Raw genomic sequence first — 27,125 nt, 5'->3', positions numbered from 1 at the left:
TACACATTTTATTGGAGGGGGAATTGGGGAATATCTCGTTAACTTGCGTGGCATTTTACATTCGCTGAGAGCACTTTTACCTTAGTATCTCTGTGAAGTAGACAGGGTAGGGCTGTGTCATCTGATTTACAGCAGAGAAGAGTAAGGCCACAACTGGTACAAGTATGTCCAACAAGTAAGATGGCTCTGGTTTTCTGAACCCAGGGCTATTTCCACTTTACTGAGCTGTCTTAGCTTATTATTATGGGCATTAGGTAAAATCAAATAACTATCCATACTGCAGACATTTGAAAACCCATCAATCATGTAACTCCAGATCCTGACTCAAGTGATACTACATTTACACACAAGAATGGTTAAAAGCAAATTGATGTACCTGGGTAATCCTGAACGGATTATCCCTTAAGCCTGAGGGACTTTGTAAGGGTGACTGGTCTAAAGAACCAATAACATTTAATCCTTTTTTCTTTTCCCTCAGGCACGCTTGTTGATGTCTCCTTATTCTTTCCATCTGCTCTTCCACAGTCATCCTAGGTCGAGTACTTTCAGCCAAACAGAGCTGTTCCACTGCACTTCTTGGTCTTTCCTTTAAATTAGAAATAGACATATGAATACATCAATACAGAATAACTTCTGAAAAGTACGTTGGGATAAAAAATGTTCTGAAAGGATTTATTTTGTTCTCAAAATCAGAAGTGGAGCTTTGAGTGTTAGTTAACACCAGAAAGGCAAACTGTTTTTTCCTTCACTGGTGATTGGTGATGCACAGTCAACGAAACAGGAAATTGTATAAAACTCAAACTAGGAGAACACAGGGGGCACAGTTTCTAAATATAAGACTTTAGTTTATTTATTTTAAACATTTTATTTATGTTGAGAGAGCAGGAGCAGGGGAGAGGCAGAGAGGCAGAGAGAGAGAGAGAATCCCAAGCAGCTCTCCGCTGACAGGCGGAGCCCAATGTGGGGCTACATCTCAGGAACCATGAGATCATCACCTGAGCTGAAATCAAGAGTCAGAGGCTTAACTGACTAAGCCACAAAGGTGCCCCCCTCCTTTTTAATTTTTTTTCCCTAAGGTTTAGTTTTCAGTATTCTCTATACCAATGTGGGGCTCAAACTCATAACTCCAAGATCAAAAGTTGCATGCTCTACTGACTAGGCAGCCGGGTGCCCGAAGATATATTTTAATGAAAATTTAATTTGTTAAAAAAGTTTATTTATTTGTTTAGGGGGAGAGAGAGAGAGAGAGAGAGAGAACCAGCAGGGAAGATGCAGAGAGAGAGGGAGACAGAGAATCTGAAGCGGGCTCTGTGCTAACAGCATGAGCCCAATGTGGGGCAAACTCACAAACCAGGAGATCATGACCTGAGCTGAAGTCAGACGTTTTTAACCAACTAAGCCACCCAGGTGCTCCAAAATGTATGTTTTAAGTCAAACATTTACTGTGAAAAGACTTCGCAGAGAAAACATCCTCAGTTTATGATCAATAAGGATTTAAAAATTAAACAACCAATTCTTAATCTCACTTTCTTATTAAAGACGCAAAACAATATTGGTATAAAATGCCAAATAAGAACTTCAATATGAGTCACAAGCAAATTTTAGCTTATTTTATGTAACAGAAAATTTGAAGACTGAACATATTTTAGAATCTATGGCATAGAATCCATAGGTTTCTTTGTGCCCTCTGGTCTGGGTTGGTGGGAACTGACTGAGATATTGGTGAAGTTGCTTTCTTTTGAAAAAACCAAGGGCAGAGATGAGCATTTCCGTGAGGAAGCAATATGTCAGGCAAACCCACTAAGATCCTTTTTTCTCTTGAGTAATCTGGAAAATGCTTGCAGGGCAGGAGTGATAGCTCTAGAGCCATTTTCTATTGTATAGAATAAATATCTTAAAGAGCTCAAGTAAAATCTAAAAGAGGAAAACTGAAAAGCCTTAATTTGCAGAAGTAACGATGATTTTCATTTATATGTAAAATAAATCACATTAGCTTTGGAAAGAAAAAACAAAACACCAACCAAACCAAAAAAAAAAAAAAAAAACTAAAAAAAGTAAATTCTAAATATAGATTGGGAATTGGCTACTATAGTCATCCCTTTCCTTTTATTTTTATTTCAGATTTTATTAAAGTTTCTTATTTTATCCTTTTATTTTTAGTAACAATAAACATGCAGTCTTCCTGGCTTTTCTACGTTTATACAATAATGTCGCACTGCAGCTTTTTTCTCAAGTTGTCATATAGTAAAAATCTGTTTTTATTTATTTATTTGTAATTAAAAAAAATTTTTTTTTGAGAGAGAGAGAGCGCGCGCGCGAGAGCCAGAAAATAAGTGGGGGAGGGGCAGAGAGAGAGGGAGACACAATCCAAAGCAGGCTCCAGGCTCTGAGCTGTCAGCATAGAGCCTGATGCAGGGCTCGAACTCATGAACTGTGAGATCATAATGGAGCCAGTGTCGGACGTTTAACAAACTGAACCACTCAGGAGCCCCTGTAAAAATCTGTTTTTAAAGGTCAGATATTGCTAATTTTTAGATCTTTTCTCTAATGATAACTGGAAAAGAATATGTCATTACAGTTTTAGTTATCAGTATTCTAAAAATTATTATGGGGTTGAAGAATATTTGTGAATTATTGTTACATATTTTCCATAGAAAAGAAACTCTTAAAAAAAAATTTTTTTTTCAACGTTTATATATTTTTGGGACAGAGAGAGACAGAGCATGAACGGGGGAGGGGCAGAGAGAGAGGGAGACACAGAATCGGAAACAGGCTCCAGGCTCTGAGCCATCAGCCCAGAGCCTGACGCGGGGCTCGAACTCACGGGCCGCGAGATCGTGACCTGGCTGAAGTCGGACGCTTAACCGACTGCGCCACCCAGGCGCCCCGAAAAGAAACTCTTAAAAATAACTTATGTATATTCATTCCTTATATATTATGGAAATTTTGTGTTATATTCCAAGTATTTTATTCTGACACTGATATTGCTTATAAAGGTCTTTTTTGTACCAATAATAAACTGTAGTCTTCTATACTCCCTTCCCCACTCCTGTATTTGGTGATATAGAAGTCTTTCTTCTACTATTTAAGATAGTTACATATTAAAAAAAAGAAAGAATATAAGTCCACTAATATCTTTCTTCTTTATCTCAACATACACTTAACTTTTTTAAAAAGTATTTTCATTTATTTATTTATTTATGCATAATCTCCACACCCAACGTGGGGCTTGAACTCCCAACCCCAAGATCAAGAGTCACACCACCTTCTACCCTCCACCAACTAAGCCAGCCAGGGGTCCCTTAACTTTTTTTTTTTTTTTTAATGTAAGCTCTATGTCCAGCGTGGGGCTTAAATTCACCACCCTGACATCAAGAGTTGCATGCTCTACTAATTGAACCAGTCAGGTGCCTCTCAACATACATTTTTAAAACCTTTTTCTGTTGATTTTTTTTTAGCATTACAATTTCCAAAGAAAATACCCTTTCCATCTGTAATAAAAAATTCCTCTAAACAAACAATAGTATTATAGAACCATGACTGCAAATATATAGCTATTCATTTATTTTGATTCTACAATAATTATCTTTCTAGGTCTTTATAATTTTGTACTCATTAAAATATTATATTTCTTGTATATAAATTTGTCAGATGTTTTAGGCATATACTTTGTACCTGTAGTTTAATATCTCTCAAGAATAACCATAAATCTTATCATTTGTAGTACTTTTCATTCTTTTCTTATAGTTTAAAATTATCAAATTACCCATACCAAATAAGTATAGAATTTATAAAGATGAAAAGTAAAAGTTCTTTTGCACCCCAAATTTTTGAGACTACTTGGTAAAAAGGAGTTAAGTATGCTGATAATCTTCTCAATATGTCCAAGCTTAGACTGGTTTACAGCCAGTTTGAATTAAATGGATCTCAGATGAATATGTGAAATACAGAAGCTATTTTCCCAACCCCAATTCACATTTCTCAGAGTAACCAGAGGATTGGCAAACTCCAAATCTACCATAGCTGAAAGGCCCTGTAAACTTGGGCTGGCTTGGAAATCCATTACCTTAGATGACCATAGGACATGTCTATCACTCTCTTTAAGGAAATTCTTAGAGGTATCAAGAGATGTAACATGGGACAGCTGTCTGAAAACAGATTCCACAAACTGTGGACTAAGACCCCATGTCAAAGCTGATCAAAACAAACCTAGACTAGGTATTGAGTAGGTCTGTCCCCTAGACACTAATTTCCTCAATGGAATTAAAACAATAAATAGGCCTTAAGAATCCTTTTACAGATTAACTTCTAGTTAAATACCGTTCTTGAATCCATCATCTTCTTAGTTTTCCTTAAGGTTACATAAGAGGCTATCGTTGAAGATTCAGGTGTTGGTGATTTGGTCCTTGGAGGAACTACTCCAACAGGAAAATGGGAACCTAAAAATGAAAACACCAGTAAGTTCTACAAAACATCTTTCTCACACAACATTGCTTTCTTTTGAGGTACTCAATTTCTAATTAAAAACATTTTTTTTTAATTTTACAGAGATAGAGCAAGAGAACATATGTGTGTGGGGGGCGGGTGGGGAGAGAGGCAGTGGGAGAGAGGAAATCTTAAGCAGAGCCCAATCAGGGCTTGATCCCATAACCCTGGGATCATCACCTGAGTGAAATCAAGAGTTGGATGCTCAATCAACTGAGCCACCCAGGAGCCCCTGACATACTCCATTTCTGAGGTTTTCAAAATCAAAAGGCAAATTTATTTTTATTGGTTTATTGTTTTAAAGATTTTATTTTTAACTAACCTCTATACACAACATGGGGCTCAAACTTACAACCCTGAGATCAATAGTCATATTCTCTACCGACTGAGCCAGCCAGATGCTCCAAAAGGCAGATTTATCGTTTAAAAAGAGCCAGGGAAAATGTAGTAGCCTTCCATTAGTTACTCTGTCTAAAGTTCTACAGATTTTTTTTAATTAAAAATTTTAATTATAAAATCAGTAATACTCAGTGGATCAGACATCTTCACAACAATCTTCTAAAGAAAAGAAGGTAAATGAACTGCAGTGTCTGCATTAATTTACTTCCTCAAGTCCATGCAGCTCATCAGCAGCATGGCTGGGGCTTCTCTTTGCTGTAGCCTTCTTTCCATTTGCAGTATTTTCAGAGATTGAAAAGGACCTTAATCCTCTCACATGTTGCAGATCAGGAAAGGAATGGCCCAGAAAGGTTAAGTGATTTACCTAAATGCCCTTAATTTCCATTTGGTCTCTTTTCAATCACACTGTACTGTCTCAAGAGAATCCACTAACAATGTTAACAACAGTTAACTATAGGTAATCACTGTGACTTTTTTGCATTTTCAATAATTTCTAAAATGGACACACACCATAGAAAACAAAACACACAAAACAAAATCATTAACCCAACAACAATAAAAGCTAAAAGTAAGTTAATACATAAAATGTACGTAGTTATATCGCATTAATTTTGTTTCAGTAGAATATATGCACTATTATCCACTGAGGACACTAGCAAAAGAACAAATTATTAAAATCTCAATGGCTTACTTAAAAAAAAAAACAACAAAAAACAAGCCACTCTCTTTGAGCTCACTTAAAGTTACATCAACTAAGTAGAAAAAAGAAGTCTAGTTTCTCCCCCAAAGACAAATGGTACATCAGTCATTCAGGGTCCCTTTAATTTACACACCAAACAATCTGTAGCTTAGGTTTTAATATTGTTTATGAACTGTGTGAGTACTGTAAGGCTGTATATTTAAGAACGTGAAGTGCTGAACTGCTACACAATATAGGTAATTCTGCAGTTCAAACTAAGAGAAAGACTCTATTATCCCAGTTAGTGATCCATTTTTAAAAGTTCTACTTTAAGTCATGTGGCACAAATTACACCATAATTTATCTGTGTATTTCAGACAATTTATTCAGGTGAGAGCTTGTAAGTTAAAAAAAAAAACAACAACAAAAACTCAAACATCTAGGGATGCCTAGCTGGCTCAGTTGGTAGAGCATGTAACTCTTGATCTCAGGGTCATGAGTTCAAGCCCCACTAAGTGATCTCCTATTTCAGAGATCATTAAAAATAAAAATAAAAATCAGGGGCAGCTGGGTGGCTCAATCGCTTTAGTGTCCCACTTCGGCTCTGATCTGCAGGTCGATCGTGATCTCACAGTTTGTGAGTTCAAGCTCTGCATTGGGCTCTTTGCTGTCAGCACACAGCCCACTTTGGATCTTCTGTCTCCTCCTCTCTCTCAAAAATAAAGATTAAAAAAAACCAGACAATAGAATTCTTTCAAAAAAAAAAAAAAAACAAAAAAACAAACACCTAAATTTTAAAAGCAGCAAAACTCTGAAGAAGAATCCAAACCCTACCGAGAACATATGCCAGACAAGGTATTTTTTATGAGTAAAGATATGACATTGACTTTTGTCCCCCCTCTCTGTACCTTCCCCCGCTTATTCTTTGTCTGTCTAAAATAAAATAAACATTAAAAAAAAGTCTACTGATGAGTTGAACTCACTTATTAAATAATTTCTAAATTTTGTAGACTTGACTTGAGACAATTATCCCTTATAGATCATGGGGTATTATGACTATGTAGGAACCAGAAAAAGAATGAAATAGAAAATGCAAAATCAAAGCATAAAATGTAGTCCTTATTTTATATATGCTCTAAATACTTTGCCCACAGGGATTAAGAATGTTACACATGTGATAAATAGCAACTCCCCCCCCCCCCACCCCGCATATGCTTTTTGAAGAGGGTAGATGTTAGGTCTAGGAAACCAGTGCTGTTGAAACAGGGGCACTCTGGCTAGATTTACTGATTTCTTTTAATTTTTAAGTAATCTCTACACCCAACAATGTGGGGCTCAAACTTACACATTCAAGATCAAGAGTCATATGCTCTACCGACTGAGCCAGCCAGGAGGCCCTAGATCTATTGGGTATTTAAGAAAACCTAGGAAGTCCCAATTTTTATTTATTTATTTTCTTAAAATTTTTAGTTTGAAAGAGAGACAGAGAGCAAGAAGAGGAAGGACAGAGAGAGAGAATCCCAAGCAAGCTTCACATTGTTAGCATAGACATGGCTGTGCTCAGCGTGGAGCTTGATCCCACGAACCTTGAGATCATGACCTGAGCTGAAATCAAGAGTCTGATGCTTAACTACTGAACAACACAGGCGTCTCTAAAGTCCCAATTTTTAAAATTTTTTTATTATTTATTTATTTTTAAAAATCTAAATCCTAGTTAACGTATAGTATAATAATAATTTCAGGAATAAAATTTAGTGTTTCATCACTTACATGTAATACCCAGTGCTCATCCCAACTAGTGTCCTCCTTAATACCCTTTGCCCAGTTAGTCCTTCCCTCCACCTAACACCCCTCCAGCAACCATGAGTTTGTTTTCTGTATTTAAGAGTCTCTTATATTAAAAAAAAAAAAAAAAAAAAAAAAAAAGAGTCTCATAGTTTGTCTCCCTCTGTTTTTATATTATTTTGGCCTCCCTTCCCTTATGTTTGTCTTGTATCTTAAATTCCACATGTGAGTGAAATCATATCTGTCTTTCTTTGACTTATTTTGCTTAGGATAATACACTCTAGTTCCATCTACGTTGTTACAAGTGGCAAAATTTCATTCTTTTTGATCACCCAGGAATGTTCCACTGTATGTATGTGTGTATGTATGTATGTATGTATGTATGTGTATCTTCCTTATCCATTCACCAGTCAATGGGTTATTTGGGCTCTTTCCATACTTTGGCTATTGTCAATATTGCTGCTATGAACCTTGGGGTGCATGTGCCCCTTAGAATCAGCACTCCTGTATCCTCTGGATAAATTCTATAAAATTCTATAAAAATTCTATAAAGTTCTATTTTTAATTTTTTGAGGAACTGTTTTCCAGAGTAGCTGCACTCATTTGCATTCCCACCAACAATGCAAAAGAGAACCTCTTTTTCTGTATCCTCACCAACACCTGTTGTTGCCTGAGTTGTTAATTTTAGCCATTTTGACAGTTGTGAGGTGGTATCTCATTGTGGTTTTGATTTGTATTTCCCTGATGATAAGTGATGTAGTGATGTTGAGCATTTTTCACGAGTCTGCTAACAATCTGGATGCTTTCTTTGGAAAAGTGTCTATTCATGTCTTTTTGCCCATTTCTTCACTAAAGTCCCAATTTTTAAATGTTGGCAGCCAACACTTGTTGAGCCAGTGGCTCAGTTGGTTGAGCATCCTACCTTGGTTTCCACTTAGGTCATGATCCCAGGGTTGTGGGATCAAGCACCATGCTGCTTAAGATTCATTCTCTCTCTCTCTCTCTCTCTCTCTCTCTCTCTCTCTCTCTCTCTCTCTCTCTCTCTCTCTCTCCCTCCCTCCCTCCCTCCCTCCCTCTCTCTCTCTCTCTCTCTCTCTCTCAGTGCCTGGGTGGTTCAGTAGGTTAAGCATCTGACTCTTGATTTGGGCTCAGGTTAGGATCTTGCAGTTTGTGGGTTTGAGGCCTGTGTCAGGCTCTGTGCTGACAGTTTGGAATCTGAAGTCTGCTTCAGATTCTGTTTCCCTCTCCTTCTCTACCCCTCTCCACTTGTGTGTGTATGTGTGCGTGTGTGCTCTCTCTCAAAAATCAACATTAAAAAAACAAAAACTATGGAAAAAAAAAAGTCTCTTTCTCTCCCTGTTTGCCCCTCTCCCCAGCTCCTGCTCTCTTTTTAAAATTTTTTAATGTTTATTTATTTTTAGAGAGAATGAGAGACAGAGCATGAACAGGGGAGGGGCAGAGAGAGGGAGACACAGAGTCAGAAGCAGGCTCCAGGTTCCAAGCTGTCAGCACAGAGCCTGACGTGGGGCTCGAACTCACAAATCACGAGATCATGACCTGAGCTGAAGTCGGACCCTTAACTGAGCCACCAGGCGCCCCAAGTCTATTTCTTTTCTTTATCTTATCCTTAAGCATGTACACTAAACTTATTAAAATATAAAGGTAATCATGATCATTACCATCCTCTGGAACAATACAAGGACTTTAGAACATGTTAATATCAACAAAATTAGTCCTGGTTATATGCTAATGATATCCAATATTTTAGTTCTCTGTTTCTTAGACCTTCCCTATCTGACCAGTTTGCTTCTATCTGAAAACTGTAGAACTCTCTCAAGTGACGGTTAAGTGGCAAACTCTCTAGTTTTTATCTTTATCTTTACTGTTTCTTCAAGTTTTATTGACGCAAAATGTATAACTAAAATGAATAGATCTTAAGTGCACAACTGGTGAAGTTTTATAAATGTATTCTTATCCCTAGCTGCACATGCATATGCCAGTGTAATTATCTCAGTGAAGACAAAGACCATCTTCATCACCCCACAAAATTCCCTTCCAGGCAATCCCACCCTTCTGCCAAAGACGACCACTGTTCTGTGGTCTATCACCAATAGATGAGTTTTGCCTGTTCTCAAACTTCACATAAAGGGATTCATACACTAGGTCTCCTTTGTGTTAAGCTTTTTTCACTTAGTATAATTTTTTTTCACATTTATACATGTTGCTAAGTTACACATGTACATCTATCAGTAGTGTTTTTTAATTGTTAAGGAGTTTGAAGATACCATAATTTATTTATCCATACTCTTGTTTACAGAAATACAGGTTGCTTCCAATTTTTATCTACTATGAATTAAAACTATGGTTAAAAATCCTTGTATAAGTTTTTTTGAGGAATGATGTTTCCATTTTTCTTAGGTAAATATGTAGAATTGGTGGATATGATAATTGCATGTTCCATTTTGTAAGAAACTACAAAACTGTTGTTCTTTCTTACACCACTATCAGAATTGTGTTTGAGATCCAACTGTTCTATGTCCTAACAAACACCTGGTAGTCTTAATTTTAGCTATTCCAGAAGGTGTGAATTATGATTTTAATTTGCATCAAAACTGCATTTATGCTTGATCAGTTGTAAACTTTTTCATATACTTGTATACTTTATTTGTTAAGTGTTTAAGTCTTTTGCCTACTTTCTTATTGGGTTGTCTTTATTATTGATTTGTAAGAGTTGTTTATATATTCTGAATACGAAGACTTTGTCAGGTATATATACTAATGATATTTTCTCCGATTCTAATGGATAGAAGTTTTAAATTTTGATGAAATCTAATTAATCTCAGTTTTCATAGAGAGTACAGCCTTTGGAGGGTTCCAGCTTTCCTTGAGGGGGTGTCTTATCAGACTTGGTTTTTTGTTTAAAAATGTTGTTTATTTATTTTTGAGACAGAGAGAGAGACAGACGGACAGACAGACAGAGAGACAGAGGGCAGAGAGAGAAGGAGACACAGAATCCAAAGCAGGCTCCAGGCTCCGAGTTGTCAGTGCAGAGCCCGATGTGGGGCTCGAACCCACAAACCATGAGGTCACGACCTGAGCCATAGCTGGACGCTTAACCAACTGAGCCACGCAGGTGCCCCAAGACTTGTAATTTCTTCAGGATCTGAGCTTTGTCCTGTCACAAGGCACTTTAGTGCTCCACTTAACTTATTGGATCCCTCCTACTACAAAATGAATTATGACTTTCTAAAATTCATGTGAGGTCTTAACCCGTGATGTGACTATATTTGGAGATAGAGCCTATAAGGAGGTAATTAAGGTTAAGAGAGGTCATAAAGGCAAGCCCTGATCCAACAGGATTAGTAACCTTCTAAAAAGAGAGCTAACATCAGAGAGCTAACATGTGCTCTCTCTCTGCTTAACTGAGAGGAAAGGTCCGGTGAGGTGCAGCAAGAGGCAGCATCTGCAAGCCACGAACAGAGTCTTTCCCTGAAACCAAACCCAGCTGGACCCTGATCTTGGACTTCTACCCTCCAGAACTGTGAAAACAAATTTCTGTTGTTTAAGCCACTCGGTCTATGATATTTTGTTATGGCAGCCTGAGGAAACAAATACACTACCTTTCACATAAGGTGAGTGTCCCTTTCTTTACTTTTCCTTAACTTGTTGAAGATTCTCAAAAAAATTTAGAATGGTATCACCCAGCAATTAGAATCACTTTCTACAGGAACAGGAGGATTGGCCAGGGCATCTAGTTAGCTATACTGCTAAAACATTTGTTTGCAGTTTAATATTTCCTGTGTATTTATAATAATATGCACCATTGGGGCACCTGGATGGCTCAGTTGGTTAAGCGTCAGACTCTTGATTTTGGCTCAGGTCATGATCTCACAGTTGGTGACCTCCAGCCCTGCATCAGGCTCCACACTAACAGCATGGGGCTGTCCAATGTGAGGCTTGAACTCACGACCCCAAGATCAAGAGTCACATACTCTACAGACTGCCAGCCAGGTGTCCCTGCATATAATTTTTAATTACTCAAAATCTTAGCTACTAACAGCCTACTGGTGACCAGACAATTAACACATTATTCTGTATGGTACATGTGTTATATACTGTATCCTTACAATAAAGTAAGCTAGGAAAAAGAAAACCGTATTAAGAAAACCAAATGGGGGGGGTGGTGCCTGGGTGGCTCAGTTGGTTAAGCATCCGACTTCGGCTCAGGTCATGATCTTGCGTTTCATGAGCTCAAGCCCCGCACTGGGCTCTGTGCTGACAGCGCAGAGCCTGGAGCCTGCTTCGGATTCTGTGTCTCCCCCTCTCTCTGCCCCTCCCCTGCTTGTGCTCTCTTTCTGTCTCTCAAAAAAAGTGAATAAATGTTAAAAAAATGTTTTTAAAAGAAAACCATATGGAAAATACATTTATAGTACTATACTGCATTTATTGAAAAAAAATCTGCATTTAAGTAGACCCTCATAGTTGAAACTTACGTTGTTCAAGTCAACTGTATGTGAACACACACACACACAAATTTTGGTGAACCATTTACACATTCTCCTATACAACCACAATTTCACTTAACTGTCAATAATCTCCAGAACATATTTAAGTTTCCATAATTGTCCCAAGAACGTCTTTAGAGACTTAAATTTTTTTTTATTATTAAAAAATATATAGAATTTATTTATTTATTTATTTGAGGGAGAGAGAGAAAGTGCAAGCTGGGTGGGGTGGGGGTGGGAACACGCTCAACTGACTGAGCCACCCAGGCGCCCCGATTGAGACTTTTTTTTAAACCACAATCCAATCAAGTTTAAGTATTGCGTTGTATCTGGGCTTTTCTACCTTTTAATCTTGAATAGTGCCCCCTCTATCCTTTTTCTTCACAACACTGAATAATGACCAGCATTAAAAAAAAGAAAAAAAGTCTGGCTCAGTTGGAAGAGTGTGCAACTCTTGATCTCAGGGTTGAACTAACAACCCCAACGTTGGGTGTAGAGATTAGTTTCTGGTAAAAATGAAATACAATATAAAAATCAGAGTACACCCATAGTAGTATTATTTCATGGAATTTGTTTTTTAGTTTATTTATTTGTTAAGTAAACTCTATGTCCGATGCGGGGCTCCAACTCACGACCCTGAGATCAAGTGTCACAGGCTCTACTGACTGAGTCAGCCAGGTGTCCCTCAGCCCTTAATCTTTTATGTATAATTCTGAAACAGAAAAAACCTAAAACCTCCCTTTCCCCAAATCTCAGGAAACGGAAAACTTTTCAAAAGTTTGGCATATGAACCTTTTTAGTCTTTATCCCACTTAGGATGAATATTCCAGGAATGTTAATTGATTTCAAAAGAGGATGCTGCCTCATGCCTCGCTGAAATGACATGTAATATATGGTTTACATATGGGTCATGTTACCTTCCTAATACCTGAAATTTCTGAATTCAGAAGCTCATCAGATTCCAAAGGTTTCAGATAAGGGACTATGGATTTGTCTATGTATTGGGCCAACATGTACACTGAGCTTATTGCTAAAATGTCTGAAAAACACAGGAGATAAAACATATCCTAATGCTGACCTTTAACAGAAGTTTCCATTTCTGAAACAGGTTCTGATTTTTCTTCTCCATTAGACTCATCAACTTCTGCCACTGTTGTTAACTCTGGTTCACTCTTGTAGAGTCTATAATCCGGACCCTTGAAAAGAAGATGTGCAATTTTAAAACAAAAGAAAAAAAATTGCTACAAGTTTCTTTTAAAATGCTTACCTCAAATCAAACCTTGAAAACTAAAAGTCTCAGCCAGCTATATTGGGGACAGCACAACTGACATATATGTTACAGCTTAGGTGGAAAAAAATCTGAAATATTTTAATCAGTAAAAGTTTTGGCTTTTAAATTAAAAATATTCCTCTTAGGGACAAAGTCAGAATATTTTTTATCATAGTAAAACTGAAATCTGAAAATAATTATATCGTATTAACTCAATTGGCCCTATTCCCTACCTTCCTACTTCTCTTCTAGCTTACCACATTTTACATTTATTTAACCCCAAACCTCTTATTTTCAGCTTCCGTGGATAATGAATGTTTCTCCTTGGCAATGTCCATATCCTCTAATAGTTTTCCTAGATGGAATGGCCCATATCCCAACCCTTTTATCATTCCTAGAATGATCTTTTTCATTCTTGCTTCCTTCTGATCTAAATGTATCATTTTATCTCTAATATCCTGAAATGGTATATTTAAAATAAGACGTCTTAGACAAATGTAAAGTAACCACTTTGCAAAAACATTAGAAATATGAAATTATGAAGTATTAAAATTATAAAAACATTAAGAAATGAGAATGGTAAAACCAAAACAGGAAAAACACAGATAATAACATTAAATACAAACAAAAAACAAACAAAAAAGCACTGGCTAAAAGTGGGGTTATAACAAAAAAAAAAGTTTGAGTGTAAAATAAATTAACTTTCAAAAATGAGAGGGCATGTACATGATTGATTATTCTGTGGCTATTGAAGCCACTTACACAGTGAGATCCATTTCTTGGATATCCTTGAACTTGATGAATCTTCTTTTCTTCAGGCAGATGGACTGGGCCCCTGCTATAACAGAGCAAGGAGCTGCTATCACTGGGCAGAGGGGGGATTATGGGAGGCTGCTCTGTAAAGTCATAGGACCGAGGAAGTGGAGGACGAGGTGGGACTACTTCCTCTTCCTAAAGATTGTAGAATAGTCACCTTATTTAGATAAGCATATTGAATTAAGTATATCTAAATTCTTTGCAATGGTAAGTTAACTTAAAAATCACTTTAAGATAATTAAAGGGACACTGCCAAGCCAAAAGTCAGTCTCACACTGAAAAGTAAAATAAAGAATGTTTATGATAGCCAGTAACTGGGTCTTAAAAAAATAGTTTTATCTAATTTTTTCCTGTAACATTCAGGTTAGCTTTAATCTGAAGCTCAAAATCAAAACAGATGTGAGACTACAGTGTTTCACTTTAAAAGTAGAAGAAAATAATTAATTTAAAAATCTTATTGCCTATTTGTTTTTGCAATTTTTAAGGGAAAAAATAAACATCTTTTTGTTTGGTTTTAATATAAAATTCAAGACCACAAATGCTTTCAGTTAGGTTGACAGTATCTCTTTGTAGTTGTAATTTCTTTATGGTATGCACAACACACAGCGAACTTATCTATCAATCATCCTATAAATTTTACCAAGAATAAGACACAATGATAAATATTCAAATTACTTATATTAGAAAAAGTATGACAATGTTAAAGTTCTAACATAAATGAAAAGTAATGATTTTTTTTTTTTTTTGCATTAAGGGAAGAAAAATTGCCATCTGTTAGAAGGATCAAATTACTGAAACAGCAAAATTTCAAGATTAAAACAATAACTTAAATATATTTAGGAAACATTTTTGTTATGAAGAAAAGACAATTAAATCCCAATTCATGTTTTACACATTTAAAATAATTTAGAGATAGACAAACAATCCAAACTTACCTCGTTTTTGTACTTAACTGTTGAGAAAGGCTTTGATCCTGCCATACCTATTAAAAAATTATAAAACATAACTTATATTAAATATATCTTTTAAATCCACATAAAAAAGGAGTAATTTCATTTATTTTATTTTTTCTAGAAATTCCATTGTTAAGTAGTCTCTACAGCAGACATGGGGCTTGAACTAACAAATCCTGAGATTAAGAATCACATACTATACAGGCTGAACCAGCTGGGCGTCCCCATTTGACTTATTTTAAATGAAGCTTTCAGTTCTAACCCCTCATTTATTAATGTTTTCAGAATTGGAAGCCAATTACATTAAAAAATACAAGTTAGGGGCGCCTGGGTGGCGCAGTCGGTTAAGCGTCCGACTTCAGCCAGGTCACGATCTCGCGGTCTGTGAGTTCGAGCCCCGCGTCAGGCTCTGGGCTGATGGCTCGGAGCCTGGAGCCTGTTTCCGATTCTGTGTCTCCCTCTCTCTGCCCCTCCCCCGTTCATGCTCTGTCTCTCTCTGTCCCAAAAATAAACGCTGAAAAAAAAAATTAAAAAAAAAAAAATAAAAAATACAAGTTAAAATATCTAGTTTATTTTTATTTTTTAAGTTGATTTATTATTTATTTTTGTTATTATTTTTGAGAGAGAGAGAGAGAGAAAGAGTGTGAGTGGGGGAGGACAGAGCATTAGAAGTGGGCTCTGTGTTGACAGCAGTAAGTCCAATGCGAGGATCGAACTCATTAATACTGGGCTTGAATTCACAAACTGTGGGATCATGACCTGAGCCAAAGGTAGATGGTCAGTCGACTGAGCCACCCAGGCGCCTTTAAGTTTACTCATTTTTGAGAGAGAGGGGTGGTGGAGGGGCAGAGAGAGAGAGACAGAAAGAATCCCAAGCAGCCTCCATGATGTCAGTGTTGAGCCTGACGCAATGTGAGATCATGAGCCAAACCTGAGCCAAAATCATGAGTCAGACACTTAACTGACTGAGCCATCCAAGTGCCCCTAAAATATCTAGTTTAAGTAAGAGTACAGGGAAATGGGTTTTCTGAAGTACTGTTGATGTAAATATAAGTCAGTACCATTTTTTAAGAGGGCAATCTGGCAGTGACTATCAAAATGGAAGATGCGTGCTCATTTCCCACTTCTTCTAATCCATAAGTACTAGCATGTGTGTTTAGTCATATATACAGTAATGTTCATTACAGCATGGCTTATGATAGAAAACAAACAAACAAACTCAAAACCTGGAAACAAACTACATGTCCAAAAACACAGAAATGGACATATTATAATTCATCTATACAATGAATTCTTACACAGCTATTACTGCATTGTATTGTTAAGGACAAAGAAACCAAATTGTTGAAAAATAAGTATAGTATGATTCCATTTTTTGTTGTGGGGAAAAAAAAATTCCTAAAAGCAAAACATTTTATGTGTGTATAATTAAATACATAAAACAGTAATTTATTTTTGTTGTGGGTGAGGTTGCCAGAACTTTTGCTTTTTACCGTCTAAACTTGTGTACTGACTCAATGTTACAGGAGTGCCTGTTTTCTGATGTCAAAAGTCCATTAACAAAAGAAACCCAATTCTATGTATCATTCCATTTATTTTTTTAAAAAGTTTATTTATTTATTTTAAAGAAATTTCTACACCCAATGAGGGGCCCAAACTCATAACCCTGAGATCAAGAGTTGTATACTTTTCTAAATGAGCCAGCCAGATGCCCTGTGTCACTTCATTTAGATATAATATTATGGTCAATTACTGCAGAATAAAACACAAAGCTAATTTACCTGTTTCTGTAGTGCCTCTTTGCTGTTTGTGTTTACTCAGTCCTTCCATGACATCTTGAATTCTCCAAAGTTCTTTCTGAATCTGTGCACGCTGAATTCCTGCTGATTCAGTCTATCAGTAAAAAGAGATCACATACAGGAAAAAATAAAGTTGTAAACTAAACTAAGTATATATTTTAAAAAATGAGAACTGTAGTAGATTAAGTTTTGAGGACTATGAACTCTCCCAATTTTGCAACTTTTGTGGCAAAGGTAAAAGTCGAAAAAAATTCAGTTTCTCAGACCTAAGTGCATTATTTCACTTCTTTTCAATAAGCTTTGCCTTGCATTATTGCTGATCACAAGAGACTAAAACATGGAAAAAAAAAAAAAACAAGAAGACAAAATAAAGTAGAAACTCACAAAACCCAAATTAAAAAAAAAAAAATTTAAAGGAGAAGAAAAAAAAATGGGAAGTATACTAATTTCCTAAGTACTAGAAATTCTAGAAAATAAGATCATATTGGTATTATTGGTCTTACTGAAAGTAAGATTCTAATAGAACTCTATGACTTTATCAATACTTCTGATAAAAATAATTATGTTTTGGAATGTAAATTTATTTTTTTTAAAAAAAGGGCAATGAAGTAAGTACTGTCACAGTTACCAAAAAAATTTTTTTTCACTTAATATGTTTTTGACAATCATAGATATTAGAATAAAATCAATATGTTTCATTAGTAAGCTAAAAAGTCCTCCAAGGGGTGAAAACATGCTTTCAAAGTCTATAAATGTAAAGACTATGTACTAATGCTGCTTCAAAAAGGCACTACACAACCTTAGTTATCCAGTTTTCTAAGCTACAGGGCTGGAAGCATCAAAGTAAATGAAGGAAATATTCACACAAGAGCCAAACACAATGACAACCCAGAGACGTGAATACTGACATAGACTTCTAGGGAGTGAATTTCAGTTATAAAAACTGTTATGTCCTATAACATAGAAATTACATTTTCATGATGAATGTTTTTGTTAAGTTAAATCATCAAGTTAAACTACTTTGGCCTGAAAGCTAAAAATGAATTTTCTCATTTAAAACATTTCTCATTCTCAAAAACAAAACCATCCAAGATTATGTGACAAAGTGTATATACCTGCAACATCTACAATATTTTAATATCTGGCCTTATAAAGAAAAAGTTTGCTGACCCATGGGTAAGTTCTTAGATATTACAGTTTTTTTTCTTACTGTATTTAGTATTAAAAATTTTTTTTTTTTAATGTTTAGTTTTGAGAGAGCCAGGGAGGGGCAGAGAAAGAGAAAGAGGGAGACACAGAATCCGAAACAGGCTTCAGGCTCTGAGCTGTCAGCACAGAGCCTGATGCGGGGCTCAAACTCACAAACCATGAGATCATGACCTGAGCCAAAGTCAAACACTTAACTCACTGAGCCACCCAGGCGCCCCGCACTGTATTTAGTATTAACCCCACTGTTCAAGATAGAAGTCACAACCACATGTGGCTACTTAAATTTACATAATTAAAATTAAATACAATGAAAAACTCAGTTTCTCAGGCATACTGGCAACATTTCAATTGCCCAACAACTGCATGTGGCTAGTGGCTACTATACTGAACAGCAAAGATGGAGGACAGTTGGTTTTCTCCAAGTCAACTTTACTAACCTTTACTCCTTGTATTGACTTGTCTGTTGAGTCCACAGAGTTTCCAATGCAGATGACCAAATTTACATAGGGTCACAAGCATGAAGTGACTTTTATTATTTTCTTAAACGTATATTATCTCAGAACAACACTTTAAGACAGGTATTATTGTTCCATTTTATAGAATAGAAAATTAACACCTGGAACCTGATTCCAGATATGATTGTTTATGCTAAATGGTGCTGCATCTTTCCCCATTCAGTAATATACCAAAAGTCTATAGGCTAAATACAGTTTGATAAGAAAGAGACATTTAATATAGAATGGATTAGAATACATTTTTATTTTTTTATTTTTAAGTAATCTCTACACCCAGTGTTGGGGGTTGAACTTATAACCCCGAGATCAAGAGTTGCATGCTCTTCTGACTGAACCAGCCAGGTGCTCCAGATTAGAATAAATTTTATAAGACACAAATTACCCTTTATTTGATAAATCCATTTAATTCAACACTTTAATACTAACTTCCATATAGTTAGCTAGGAGCGCAAAACATGACAGGGATCACACCATGTACCCAACAGAATAAAGAACTTTTAAACAATGAGAGATGGGCTACTTTGTGGGATATTAAGAGTCCTATTATTGAAAGTATTAAAACCCAGGTCTTAGGTGGCCAGTAATGTAAAAACTGTTAAGGGCATGCATGGATAACAAGGTATACAGTACCAGTCAAAACCAGTTGAGACAATGCAAAAAGACATTCACTTCTGTACCTGAACTTCACCAAGGCGATCTAGCTGTTCTTGCATCTGGTTCCTGGTAACAGTCACATCATATTCTAACTTATCATACTCTCTCCATGCTCGTTCCAGTTCCTAAAATCAAAGAGCTTTAATTACTTTAATAGGGAAAATGTGCTTTTATATTGTTATCACTGCAATGGCAAGCTTTCTAGATTTTAGAAAATTGTGTAAGTTTATACTGGGTGAAAGAAAAACTTTTGTAATTCATTTTCCGTTTCCTTTACTGTTTTAAAGCACTTTCTTAACTGCCCTGATTAAAATTTCTCCATAAATAAAAATACTAAGTAGGTTGTATTTTAGCATGTTGGATTTTCAATCATACCAGAAGCCTAACGTACCCTTACTTGTAATAAATTTACAGTAATGTAATAAACCTAACTCAGCTAACTAAACAAGTCAGTGAATCCTGCCCACAGAGACTCAACATATATGCTACCCACCTACTCTTTTCTCCTTTGGAAAAAAAATCACCAACCCTAAAATCAGAGAGGTTTTTCACATTTGGTTTTTAACCACCTGTCATCTAATACAGGATGTCAAAAATACATCATCATTTCATTGTTTCAGAACTCTATTCTACAGGAGTGCAAGTATTCTTCTATGGGTTGTAATTACTCTTCAGACATTTCAGAGCGGTATGGAGTCAACAAACTGATAAAGACAGAGGCTTTGACCAGTTTTATCATTAGTATTAGTGTGGTGTTGGCACATGTAACACAACCAACACATACATGCTGAACACTGTTATAAAATGAACTAGTAACTCTTGTCTAAGAACCTTTCATGACCAGAGATTTCTTGCCCTGAACTGTGCTAAATGAAGCCGCCCTGGGAAATGTCAGTTTAACAATAGCAACAGTCTTGGGATAAGGCAAGAAGATACTGAGTGTGGAGGAAAGGGTACTGAAAATAATTTTAAGAGTTTGTTTTCTTTTTAATGTTTATTTGAGAGAGAGAGAGAGAGAGAGAGAGAGAGCGCGTGCGCAAGTGAGCATGTGTGAACAGGAGAGGGGCAGAGACAGAGAACCCCAAGCAGGCTCCACACTCAGTGTGGAACCCAATGACGGACTTGATCTCACAACTGAGAGATCATGACCTGAGCCAAAATCGAGTTGAGAGCTTAACTGACTGGGCCACCCAGGCACCCCAACAAGGATTTTTTAAGTTGAAGAATAGTTGACACATGATACACAATAATCTTAACAGTTTATTTGTAAAGGTTCTCTTTTAAAGAGTTATTTTACTTTTCACACTGTGCAACTGGCTTAAAATCACTTTTAAAAATGCAGGTAATGAAAAATTATTCAAGGTACACACTTTTAAAAATTAAAATGAGTGTTAGAATATGGCCATTTGGAATAATTGCTTTTTGAATCTAAGATATTTCCTTAAGCAGGTTTTACAATGAATTATATTTTTTAAAAAGTAAAAAAAAAAAAAAACAAAAACAAAAAAACCACTGGAGATTTTCTTTTAAAGCTTTATTTTATTTATTTTGACAGAGAGAGTGTCCACGTAAGCAGGGAAAGGACAGAATCCCAAGCAGGCTCTGTGCTGTCAGCCCAGACCCCGACGTGGGGCTCATGAACTGTGTGATCATAACCTGAGGTGAAATCAAGATTTAAAGATGCTTAACTAACTGAGCCACCCAAGTGTCCCACCACTGGAGATTTTTTTTTTTAATCATCTCTTTATTATATAGATAATTTAGGGAGTCTAACTGATTTCACAATTAATAAAATTTTTAAAAGGCAAAGTGATAAAGGACTAACGATTTTTATGTCATCTATATTCGTAAATGCTAGTCGTCTTACTTGGCTTCAGCAAACTATTTTTAACTGAATAAATAAGGATATTGATCTCCTTTAATAAACTTTGCTTTTAGACATCTTCTAATTTGTGTACATCACAAAAATTACAAATTTAAATAGTGGGCCTTTGAAGGCTTCACAGGGAGGGTAAAATGAAGCTGACAGACCCAATGGCCGCCCAGTAATTAAGTACAGATGGCATTGCCAGGCTAACACCTGACCTCTCTTATAGAAAAGCCAGTTTCACGGTGGATCCAAAGGCTATAGAGGCATCTAAATGTCAGAACATTTTAGTATGGTAAGAATCCTTGTCTTTCTTATGGAAACACATAATCTAGAGCTACAGACTAAGAGCTAGAAATTATTTTAAGGGTGAAGAAACTCAATATACTTTCAATTTTTCTAGCCTGGAAAGTGCACTCTAACATTTGGACTAAGTCCCATAATCCTCCGGGGCTTACCTGCTTCTGCCTTCACCTCTGGGCTCCTCAAACATGATTATGCATGGGCAGAACACAAATCAACAGCGGATGGCAAAAAAAGGGGCAGCACTGGAATAACATCAGTTTCTCCCAATACCTGGCTGAGCATTTCATTAAAGAATTTAATGGATTACACAAATTTTTTTTTTTTTGTCAAGAAGATAATATACTTGTATGATAAAGCAATTAAAAGGGGTAATGACTTTTAAATATACAATTATCTTAAAATCACAGGCATTAAGTCAGGAAACAGTGCTTTTGATAAAAATGTGGAGAGTTTCATGCTATATACAGTTAAGAGAATGAATGAAATTTTGCAGTCTACAAACCATACGGATGACTGTCACAATGTTAAAAGAAGCCAAAGAGCATATACCATATATCCCATCCTTTTAAAGTTCAAAAATAAGCAAAAAGCTAACATATAGTTTAAAAGTCAGGTAGCAGTGTTCTAGGGAAGCAGTCGCTGGAAAGGGAGTTTCTGGTGTGCTAGTAAAATTCAGTATCTTGATATGGATGTCAGCCATATCTGTGCACATAAATTGTGTAATTTTCTGGCAATATGTTATACTCTAACAAAGGTAAAAAAAAAAGTATATTTTTAAAAAAGTATGTTTTTAAAAAAAAAAGATTGTTACAGGGATGGCAGAAGACTTCCAAAAATTTGACTTAGTCTAACTTTAGGATGTGGAACAAGTAACTTTTAATCGCGGTGACTTCTTTATAGTCTACACCGAGATGAGACCTGGCCACTATGGGGGAATACCTTCAAGTAGGTCTGCAGCACTCAGATGTAATGAAATGCCAGACTACCAAAATGAGGATTTTAATATTTAAAATGGAACTATGGTAATTACACATTTTTATCTTTATTAAGATAGTAATAGGACTAATGATTCATTTCCAAGTTTTTAACGTAATAAGATCTTTCCTCTTTCTTTCAAGATCTTATTTTTAAGTAATCTCTCTACACGCAATGTGGGGCTCAGCTCGAACTCAAAACCCTGAGATCAAGAGTTGCATGCCCTACTGACTGAGCCAGCCAGGTGCCCCACCTTTTCTTGTCCAGAATCAATCATAATTTATAACCAAATCCACCCATGGGAACAGTTACACAATATGCTACATACAAATAAATGTGTAATCTTTATTTATAATCTTTAACTTGTATCTATAGTTTCTCTTCTAATCTCTTTGAAATAAATTCCATCTGAAAGAAGTGGTTATTGTTTACTGTACAAATTTGAAATGTAATAAATTTGTATAATTATAAATGTAGAAAAGCTAGTAAATAGGGAAAGAAAAAGAAAAAAATACCTATTATTGTGCTACACTTCTGTTAGCATTTTCATGGATTTTCTTGTAACCTTTTTCACACATACACAATGTCCAAATACACACAAAAGTAGGGCCCACTCCAAATTCAACAGTTATGGATATAGGGCCAGTCTGGTTTCATCTATAGTACTCATATTCTACCTTTGTGGGATTATTTTAAAGAAAACACCAAGCATCATGTCATTTCATTTATAAATACTGTAGTATGTATTTCTAAAGAAAAGAAACCAAAATGAAAAAAAAAAAAAAAACCATGGAAATTCTTACTTTTAAAATCATTAATATGCATTCCTTAAAAAATTCCTTAAAAACAATTTCCCCTGTTCTCCTCTCTATTCCCTTACTACTTATTTAAAAAAAATTTTTTTTTAATGTTTATTTATTTTTGAGAAAGAGAGAGAGACAGAGTGCAAGTGGGATAGGTCCAGAGAGACAGGAAGACACAGAACGTGAAGCAGGCTCCAGGCTCTGAGCTGTCAGCACAGAGCCCGATGATCTGACCTGAGCCGAAGTTGGACACTTAACCTACTGAACTACCCAGGTGCCCTTCTATTCCCTTGCTACTTACATGGGGACGAGATTGGGTCACTTACTCTGCAGAATTTCTCGTATTCTACATTTTGCCAACTGAATTCCTGTGGGATTCCTTAGCATGCTCTTCTGTTTGCTTTGTTTCCTATAAACTCGTAGTTAGTTACACACTGACGCTTGCTACATTCAGATTTGATTTTTCGTTAAAAATAGCTTGCAATTGTTGTTGGGTACTTCCTACTGCAGCAAATCAAGAGGCATATCATATCTGCCTACCTCTTTTTTGGGGGATGCTGTTAATTATAAAATAACCAAGTGTTCAGAAATTATCTTAAAATCTTTCAAAACGTACTCCATACCAATTCATGGATATTGATGGAACTACTACAAAAAATTACACTTTACTATAACCATGATTCTCAGAAACTCTTTATTACATTGAGAATGAGTATAGGAAGGTATTTAATGTGTAAGCTTCTCCCCAAGACAGTTCATTTGTCCTGCTTCCCTGCCCCTGTAAATTTACAATCCTAGAATCTAGCATATCCACTGGAATCTAACATCTGTTTACTCAAGGCCCTCCTCCTAGCTAGAATCCAGCTTAGAACAGAAATCAGTTTAATGGAAGTCTATACATACTACTTACTCATTGTAAGCCTGGGCAATCTGTCTCAGTTTTCCATTTTTAACATAGTAATAAGAGTACCCATTCCAAGGGATTATGTGCATGTAAAGCCCTTAATAACTGCTCCAAAAAATATTCATGATGGTTATTATTATTATTTATATACTGTATTATTTCATAGTGGGTAAATGCATAAACTACCAGCATTATTTAGGATGAATGGGGGGCTTTTATACCTCCCTTATGATGGCTGAAATTCCAATTTTAGATTTTTGAGTTAATATAATCTAAATTTGATTCCAAGTTCCAGAAACTACAAGTTATGTGACCACATAGATAGTGAGGCAGAATAGAAGGTACAGAAGCCATAGAATTAAAAAGTCCTTGATTGAGGTGTTGATTCTTCCCTTATTAGTTATGTCACCTACGCAATTCATTTAGCTTCCATGAGTCTCAGTTTATCTGTGCAGTGAAGATAATAAAAATGAAAATAAATGGAGATAATAATTATATTTACTTTGCACATGCTTTTCTTAAAGAGCAAACCAGGTAACATATGAGAGAAACAATTACAAATATATTTTGCTGCCATTATTGGATGAGTCACAAAATTATCTGGTTCCTTGAATTGCTAGGTCGATACAGTAAGAGAAGCACCTGATGAACTGATAAAACCTAAGAATATTTCTCTTCCATTTGGAGACGAGGGCTAATGTAAATTCCCCAAGAGAGGTGCCTGCAGTGGACGTTTACGGAAGTCCACACCATACCCCTTTTGCCCACTCAATTTCAAGGAGCTATGTTAAGTTCCATGCCTGCTAGTGTCTAAGGCAGTTTGGAAGTATGGGTGAATTAAGGACACTGGGGCAACTTCAACCAATGCGTGATAGACACCCCAGTCTCCCAAACTTTGGTAGAAAATTCTGACGCATTCTGCTCATTTCCTCAGTCCCCAGTGGAATTAAACCCCAGCTGACGACAGTGGGAACCAGCTCGGTAGTGAAACCTTTACAGGCTTTTCTCCTTCTGTCTCATTCTTCACTCACACTCTCTCACTTCTGCTTCTAGAAATGATCCCAAAAGAAGATGGTGACACATTGAAAAATTTCAAGTATAACTGACTGTTGTAACAATCTTTTGCCACTGATTTGCTAATCAGGCTTAAGTAAAAAGAAGTAAAAGCAAGGTGGGAACACAGAGGCACTAGGTGCTTAAAACATGTAAGGTTGTTGGATGGGGCTTACGGAAAGAAGATACAATACCAAGAATTTAATAGAATATAACAGGAACACTGCCTTACATGTTTGCCTTGTGTTAATCCTAGTTTTACCTACTTAAATGGCCAACCAGGTGAGGAGAAGATGTTCTCAGAATCAAAGCTTTCATCTTTGGAGGCATTAATGTTATACCTCTTGTATCTTTTATACCTCATGACTTGGATTTGAACCAATGACCTCAATCAACTGCAAAAGAATCAGAAGAATCCTTTGGGATTCTGCTAGCACAAATGTAATTCAATTTTAAATCTAATCAACATCCATCCAGTGTCAACCATATGCCCAGTATGATGTTAGGCATCATTTGTAGTCTTGAGCTACAAGTATGAACAACTTTACAAAGGCAGAAGTAACATAGTTTGTATTCTGTGTAGTAAGACATGTCTTAGAAGAACATATTGAGGGTTTGTAATGACCAATGAATAACACTGAAGACAAAGAAAAAGAAACTGGGAAAGTGATTATAGGGAATAACAACCAGAAAAATGGGATAATCAACATCATTAATGTCTACTAAAACATTAAAAACAATTTTCTTAATGTTTATTATTTACTTTTGAGAGAGAGAGAGAGAGCACGAGTGGGGTAGGGGCAGAGACAGAGGGAGACACAGAATCTGAAGCAGGCTCCAGGCTCTGAGCTGTTAACACAGATCCCAACACAGGGCTCGAACTCACGGACCATGAGATTGTGACCTGAGCTGAAGTCAGAAGATTACCCAACTGAGCTACCCAGGTGCCCCTCTACTAAAACATTTTTAACAAACTTCCATCAGAGTTGGGAGTTAACCTTCAGATAAAGCAAATTGTAAGCCTACTGATCAAATTTAAGTTACTAAACCCATTTGGTAAGGGAAAAAAAAAACAATTCAACTGAACACTGTACATCCTCAGAATTTTCTAAAACAGATACCAAATCATGAAATAGTTTCCAACTACATTTTGATTCAATTCAGGTTGCCACAGAGATACTGAGTTTTTCATTAGCTTGGCATTGACAGCTTAGCCCCATTTTCCCTTTCTAATGGTATATTCCTGATCCTCTATTCCAGTCAGTTACTTCTATTTCTTTTTTTTTTTTTTTAATTTTTTTTAACCTTTATTTATTATTGAGACACAGAAAGACACAGAGCATGAGCAGGGGAGGAGTAGAGAGAGGGGGAGACACAGAATCCAAAGCAGGCTCCAGGCTCTGAGCTTTCAGCACAGAGCCCGATGCGGGGCTCGAACTCACAAACTGTGAGATCATGACCTGAGCCAAAGTCGGACACTTAACCGACTGAGCCACCCAGGCACCCCCAGTTACTTCTATTTCTTGTAGAAGAACACGTCTCCTACTTTCTTATCTCTGTGTTGTGGTTCAAGGCATTTTATCCTGCATGGACCACTCTTTACTGCCCTTTCCTATCCAAATCCTACCCACCACTGGTTAACTAAGTGACTATTTCCTTGTAGACAACATTTCAGGTGCAACTATTTCCTTTGTGACCATGTGAGATCATGACCTGAGCCAAAATGAAGATTCGGACGCTTAACTGACTAAACCACCAAGGTGCCCTCAAAGGGTCTATGAACATTACAGTATAACAGAATTAAATGAAATAATGGAAATAACAGTACTTAACAAATAGGAATAGGATATTAAATATAAGGTATTTAAGAATCACAAAAAGTATGTTTTGATTTATTTATGATCAAGGTATATTCCTTTAAAAACTGCTCATGTTTGGAATATTAATTTAGTGCTTAGAACTGAAGCCATGTTGAGATTCTGGTATCTTGTTAGCTTAGACCTCTCTTAGTTTAGCTATAACTGTCTATAGGTGACCTTCATTTTTTTTTTTTTAAATGCTTATTTTATTTTTGAGAGAGAGAGAGCATGAGTGTGGGAGGGAGGATACAGAGAGAGAGAGAGAGAGAGAGAGAGAGAGAGAGAGAGG

The 27,125-nt window shown here is 36.2% G+C and overlaps 1 protein-coding gene across 23 annotated transcripts in view; it reads right to left on the bottom strand.

The window, feature by feature from the left end:
• PLEKHA5 (pleckstrin homology domain containing A5) overlaps positions 1 to 27,125 on the bottom strand; it is a 238,641-nt gene that overhangs the window by 8,582 nt on the left and 202,934 nt on the right. For 14 of the 23 annotated variants that reach the window (XM_023256823.2, XM_045061456.1, XM_045061458.1 and 11 more), the window contains 7 exons: positions 19,093 to 19,194; positions 16,674 to 16,785; positions 14,875 to 14,921; positions 13,886 to 14,074; positions 12,932 to 13,049; positions 4,321 to 4,439; positions 377 to 586 (listed from right to left, as the gene is read on the bottom strand). In XM_023256823.2, the coding sequence (XP_023112591.2) occupies positions 377 to 586; positions 4,321 to 4,439; positions 12,932 to 13,049; positions 13,886 to 14,074; positions 14,875 to 14,921; positions 16,674 to 16,785; positions 19,093 to 19,194 (897 nt within the window). Of the gene's footprint in view, positions 1 to 376; positions 587 to 4,320; positions 4,440 to 12,931; positions 13,050 to 13,885; positions 14,075 to 14,874; positions 14,922 to 16,673; positions 16,786 to 19,092; positions 19,195 to 27,125 lie in introns of those variants that run through there. The other 9 variants (XM_023256810.2, XM_023256812.2, XM_023256811.2 and 6 more) reach the window with 2 other exon arrangements.

The sequence above is a fragment of the Felis catus genome, chromosome B4 (assembly GCF_018350175.1).
Source record: "Felis catus isolate Fca126 chromosome B4, F.catus_Fca126_mat1.0, whole genome shotgun sequence".
In the NCBI taxonomy this organism is placed as follows: domain Eukaryota; kingdom Metazoa; phylum Chordata; class Mammalia; order Carnivora; family Felidae; genus Felis; species Felis catus.
Note: the sequence above shows the minus strand (reverse complement) of the source record. Positions and strands in the feature narration are given on the sequence as shown.